Source organism: Lampris incognitus, chromosome 5, assembly GCF_029633865.1.
Source record: "Lampris incognitus isolate fLamInc1 chromosome 5, fLamInc1.hap2, whole genome shotgun sequence".
NCBI classification, from domain to species: domain Eukaryota; kingdom Metazoa; phylum Chordata; class Actinopteri; order Lampriformes; family Lampridae; genus Lampris; species Lampris incognitus.
In genome coordinates this window covers 69,526,782-69,533,389 of record NC_079215.1, presented here as the reverse complement: position 1 = coordinate 69,533,389, position 6,608 = coordinate 69,526,782, and the positions used below count along the sequence as shown (strand labels likewise).

General features: G+C 45.6%; 1 protein-coding gene across 3 annotated transcripts in view; it reads left to right on the top strand.

Moving 5' to 3' along the window:
* Positions 1–3,764: 3,764 nt before the first annotated feature.
* The window catches only part of eml6 (EMAP like 6), a 133,432-nt gene continuing 130,588 nt past the window's right edge, over positions 3,765–6,608 (top strand). For all 3 annotated transcript variants that reach the window (XM_056279933.1, XM_056279932.1, XM_056279934.1), the window contains exon 1: positions 3,765–3,961. In XM_056279933.1, the coding sequence (XP_056135908.1) occupies positions 3,765–3,961 (197 nt within the window). The remainder of the gene's footprint in view (positions 3,962–6,608) is intronic.

The window sequence follows — 6,608 nt, the reverse complement described above, 5'->3', positions numbered from 1 at the left end:
AACACCTGTTACAGTAAGTTAAATAACCTGTTACTGTCAGTTAAATCACCTGTTACAGTAAGTTAAACACCTGTTACAGTAAGTTAAATCACCTGTTATTCACCTGGTCCAGTAAGTTAAACACCTATAACTGTAAGTTAAATCACCTGTTACAGTAAGTTAAACACCTGTTACAGTAAGTTAAACACCTGTTACAGTAAGTTAAATCACCTGTTACTGTCAGTTAAATCACCTGTTACAGTAAGTTAAATCACCTGTTACTGTCAGTTAAATCACCTGTTACAATAAGTTAAATAACCTGTTACTGTCAGTTAAATCACCTGTTACAGTAAGTTAAACACCTGTTACAGTAAGTTAAACACCTGTTACAGTAAGTTAAATCACGTGTTACAGTAAGATAAATCACCTGTTACAGTGAGATAAATCACATGTTATTCACCTGTTACAGTAAGTTATTCACCTGTTACTGTAAGTTAAATCACCTGTCACAGTAAGTTAAATCACCTGTTACAGTAAGATAAATCACCTGTTATTCACCTGTTACAGTAAGTTAAATCACCTTTTACATTAAGTTAAATCACCTGTTACAGTAAGATAAATTACATGTTATTCACCTGTTACAGTAAGATAAATTACATGTTATTCACCTGTTACAGTAAGATAAATCATATTTTACATTAAGTTAAATCACCTGTTACAGTAAGATATTCACCTGTTGCAATAAGTTATTCACCTATTACAGTAAGATAAATCACGTGTTATTACCCTGTTACTGTAAGTTAAATCACCTGTTACGCTAAGTTAAATCACCTGTTACAGTAAGTTAAATCACCTGTTACAGTAAGTTATTAACCTGTTACAGTAAGATAAATCACGTTATTCACCTGTTACAGTAAGTTATTCGCATTTTACAGTAAGATAAATCACATGTTTTCCCCTGTTACTGTAAGTTAAATCACCTGTTACAGTAAGATAAATCACATGTTATTCACCTGTTACAGTAAGTTATTCGCGTGTTACAGTAAGATAAATCACATGTTATTCACCTGTTACTGTAAGTTAAATCACCTGCCACAGTAAGTTAAATCACCTGTCACATTAAGTTAAATCACCTGTTACATTAAGTTAAATAACCAGTTACAGTAAGATAAATCACATGTTATTCACCTGTTACAGTAAGATAAATCACATGTTATTCACCTGTTACATTAAGTTAAATAACCAGTTACAGTAAGATAAATCACGTTATTCACCTGTTACAGTAAGTTAAATAACCAGTTACAGTAAGATAAATCACATGTTATTCACCTGTTACAGTAAGATAAATCACATGTTATTCACCTGTTACATTAAGTTAAATAACCAGTTACAGTAAGATAAATCACGTTAATCACCTGTTACAGTAAGATAAATCACCTGTCACAGTAAGTTAAATCACCTGTCACATTAAGTTAAATCACCTGTTACATTAAGTTAAATAACCAGTTACAGTAAGATAAATCACATGTTATTCACCAGTTACAGTAAGATAAATCACATGTTATTCACCTGTTACAGTAAGATAAATAACCAGTTACAGTAAGATAAATCACATGTTATTCACCTGTTACAGTAAGATAAATCACATGTTATTCACCTGTTACAGTAAGTTAAACACTTAAAACACGAAGGATCTTAATACAATACAGTACAAGTTAACATTCACGAGATATAATGTAACAGTTTTAATGAACAAAATAAACACCCTGTGCAACGGGAGCCCTGTCAGGATATAGGCCAGGTGTGTGTGTGTGTGTGTGTGTGTGTGTGTGTGTGTGTGTGCAGATGGAGCGTTTTGGGTAAGGATTTAGGTTTCCCATAATCTTTTGAGTGAATCGTTCTTAACTGAATTAAGTGACTTAATGCAGGTATCAGGACTTCCGGTGGGACGTAAAGCTTTTGATTGATTGATTGATTGATTGATTGATTGATTGATTGATTGATTGATTGATTGATTGATTGACGTGGTCAGTCCACGTCTCTTCCGTCAGTAAACTAAGTCAGTCTTGGAACCGGAGACCCACCCTGGGGATGTATATAAATATACAAGAACAAACGTTTAATTTCTGATAATTCAGCATCTGCAGAGAGAGGGAAGGATCCTGTGTTATTTTACGCTATGGCTCCGTTTGTATTTGATTGTCATAGGAATGGAGGAAAGTTCTGGAGACCAACACTGCCATAAACCTGCAGCTCGCCTTGTTCATGAGACGTCATGGGGCCAACCACCCGTTTCACAAGCTACAGTTAGACTTTCAAACGACCACGGCCGCCATAGACATGCATATAAAGATGCGTGTCTGATATAATACAGCATATATCGCAGTTCCATAACTTAACTCTCTGTTATATTCCGCCACTCCGTAGTAGAGTGTAGTTCAGTCAGTGAGCCGTAATGCCATTATGTAAAGTAGCCTGAATCCCGGCACGCTTCTGCCCCCCGTCACCGCTGCTGCTGCGCCGTGCACAGCGCGCCCAGCGCGGCGCTGTCTGGGACTTGGAGTTCCTCTTCTGGTTCCTCTTGTGGTTCCTCTTGTGGTTTCTCTTGTTGTTCCTCTTGTGGTTTCTCTTGTGGTTCCTCTTGTGGTTCCTCTTGTAGTTCCTCTTGTGGTTCCTCTTGTAGTTCCTCTTGTGGTTCCTCTTGTGGTTTCTCTTGTGGTTCCTCTTGTGGTTCCTCTTGTAGTTCCTCTTGTGGTTCCTCTTGTAGTTCCTCTTGTAGTTCTGTGCGGCGCACGCGGCGCGCGCGGCGCCGGAGCACCACATATCCCAGAAGACACCGCAGGCGTCGCGGTAACCAAGCAGGCTACCGGCGTACCAACGAGCGGAAGCTGCGATTCCTGACGGCGCTGCGCAGCCAGGCGGACGCACGGCCGCGCCGCTTACGCCAAAACCCTCCTGCAGGACCTTACCCAGGAAAACCGGATTGTGCTCATCCCGACCCGTCGCGGACGCGGCTGTGTTCCTCTCGTCTTCTGTGGACAGCAGTCGGCGGTAGTCCGTCTGTTGTCCGAGTGCGTCCGCCGAGACACGCCGTCCTTTAGGAAGGACGGAGCGGCTGAGCGGCTGGCGCCCGTCGGGTTTGAATCGATGATGACGGCGGTGCAGAAATCAGGGCAATAATCTGCTGATTCCTGCCGGATTTACCCGCTAATCGATCGGCTGACGCCGCACCTCGGTGGGATTACTCGGGAGGACGGTTTCCAGCCCGCAGCCCCGCAGGGCAGGTCTGGGACAGTTGGTCTGCATGTGGAATTAACGGAGCTGGTCCGACCCTACAGAGCCCACCCAGCATCCCTGTGCCCCCCCACCCCGCCGGTGCCGGTGGGCTCTGGTTCACGTTCATTACTGGTTGGTCCATGCCCGTCGCTGCTGGCACCGCTGCCGTGGGGCTTCTTCGCGCACTCCGCCGTTTCCGCGGACTAAGCAGCGAATCGAGCTGTTGCTTCGACTCCCCAGAGCGTCCGTCCCCCATCCCTGTGATTTAGCCCACCGACTGATCATGTGACCTGCTGCAGACGGTAGGGCCCAAACCAGCCTGTCAGCATGTGGACGCGCCAGTCCAACCATTAGAGTCTCGTCTTATTTAAAACCTGCTGAACTGTCTGTGTGTGGCTGTTGTCCCATGATGGCCGTGGACGTGGCCTGTTAGGCTGTTAACTCCTGGCAAGTGGGTTCAGCTCGCCCTTCAACATATCTGCTGTTGCGGAGGTTTGACCCGAGCTGTGATGACGGACAAGACCGCCCCGCGGTGTCAGCTGAGACTGGAATGGATCCACGGCTACCGGGGCCACCAGTGCCGCAACAACCTGTACTACACCGCCGGCAAGGAGATCGTCTACTTCGTGGCCGGAGTCGGTGTGGTCTACAACCCCCGAGAACACACGCAGAAGTTCTACCTGGGACACAATGACGACATCATCAGGTGAGTCTAACAACAAAGATGACGTCGTTAAGTGACTCTGTCAGCAGTGATGACGTCACCAGAGGGGTCTGTCGATGGGCAGGCAGCAGGGACTCGGTCCCGTCACTTCTCAGGTTCCACAGGTGCAATCCCAAGTTTGTGCGCTTACAAAGATGTTCTCATTCGGAAGAGCCTGAGGTCCAAAGCACGGGACGGAGAAGGTTGAAAATTGTACTCTCAACAAATGTACTGAAGAGTGAGGAGTTAGAAACGTCACCTGTTCGAATTCCACTGTAGTTGTAGCCACATACATACAGTAACGAGTTTGGGGGGCAGCCGGGAACCGCCGCACCAGGGACGCGAACCCGGGTCGCTCGCACCACGGACGACTGCGCTAACCAGTCGACTAAAGGGTCCGGCCCGTTAGCCAAGGGCTAGCGAGTCTACTTATCCGTGTACGTTCCACTACATATATAACTAGGTTAAAATAATCACTCAGGATGCTCTGGTGGCCGAGCGGACTAAACCGCCGCTCTTGCAACCCGCTCATCTCGTGGCTGGGAGGTTCGAATCCCAGACTCGCCGTAACCGGTCACGGCCAGAGCGTCCACGGCGTAAGGCATTCATTAGGCCACCCTTACCCGAGGGATAGTGGGTGTAGATCGGTGTAGTGTTCGGGGACTCGTCGTTCTCCAGCGACCCCTCTGGCCCACCCGGGCGCCTGCAGCCAAGCAACTGAAAGCATTCTCCCTACGCCTCCTTCGCGGCCTGAAGGTGACGCAATCCATGCGAGGAGGCTTCAGCTTATAAAATAGCGAGAGCAGCCGACACGAGTTGGAAGGAAGCTGGTGTAACGACTTCCTGTGGAAACGTGAGCCAGGGAAGTTATTCGACAAGAGTTCCGGACATATGCCATTGGGTTAATCGGGTGGGATAAGGGGGGAAAAAACTAGAAATAAATTTATAAAGAAAGAAACACTCAATGGAAGGGAAAGTGCTCAAACAAGCCCCGCTTAGGAGACAGAGCTCACACACGTGTCACACAAGGACTACCACTGACACACGTTGGTCCTTGACTAACGAGTCGGACCTTTAGTCGACTGGTTAACGTTGTCGCCTGCGGAGTGGGAGACACGGGTTCGCGTCCCGGCTGTGGCGACGGTCTCCCAGACTGTCCCCCGAATTCGCTGCTATATATAGTATATATATATACGGATACAGGGAAAAAAAGTTTAATACTTTGCAGTAAAGGCCTGTTTCGTGCGTCGCGCACTCATCAGCTGCATATACATATATATACATATATATATATATATATGTTAAAAGAATCACTCATTTGCACGGAAAGTGCTCAACAAATAAGGATCAAAATAATCTGGTGAGTCAAGTAAAGTCTTTGAGACAGTACAAGCCTGTTTCATGCTATAAACAACCATCAGCTGTCAATATTCAAAGAGGTTTAATGCACATACGTGTAGCTTTAGAAACAACCATTTAAAGAATGTCACATGTTTAAGCCTTTATATTTGGTCATTGGTGGACAGAAACATTAATTATTCAGCCACCTGGAAAATCCTCTCAAAGAACAAAACATATTCACCCAGTAGTAAAATGTGTAATCTGTGTCTAACTGACACATATTTTATCATCTGCAAACCACAAATGTCCACAATGAATAACAGCAATGAACCGACCAGCAGCTGCACACATAGATATAAACACCTGTTTTATAATCACAAATAAATCATGACAATAGGCAAGTACCCCCCACTGGACCGTTAGCAATCACGTGTTTTTGAATGTTGGCACGTCGCACCTCTCCCTTCCCCATTGGACGCTGTGCACGTGATGTGCATGACGAGGCAGTAGATGGTATGTTCTTTCCTCCAGTAGCTTTACTGACAGCTGATGATTGTTTATGGCATGAAACAGGCTTGTACTGTCTCAAAGAATTTACTTGACTCACTGGATTATATATATATATATATTTTTACCCTACATCTGATTTGATATTCCACTCCTCATTACTTGAGCACTTCTATCAACTCCATTGATGGTTTCTGGGGAAAAAAACGATATATATCTCCCTCTCACCCTTTTTTGTGTGGTGTTTGTCTTCCTCAAGCTTGGGTCCTCTACCAGAGGTCTGGGAGGTTGAGGGCTCTGTGCAGTATCTTAGCTGTCCCTAGGACTGTACTGTTCTGGACAGAGACCTCAGATGTTGTTCTTGGAATCTGCTGGAGCCACTCTCCCAGTTTCAGGGTCACAGCTCCTAGTGCTCCTATTGCCACTGGGACTACTGTGGATTTCACCTTCCACATCCGATCTAGTTCTTCCCTCAGCCCTTGGTATTTCTCTAGCTTCTCATGCTCTTTCTTCCTGATGTTGCTGTCACTCAGGATCGCTACATCGATCACTGCTGCTGTCCTCTGGTCCTTGTCGACCACCACAATGTCTGGTTGGTTAGCCAGCACCGGCTTGTCAGTCTGGAACTTGAAGTCCCACAGGATCTTAGCTCTGCCATTCTCACCCACCTTTGGCAGTGTCTCCCATTTGGACTTGGGGCCTTCTAGTCTGTATTCAGTACAGAGATTATTGTACACTATCCCAGCCACTTGGTTATGCCTTTCAGTGTATGCTTTTCCAGCTAGCATTTTACACCCTGCTG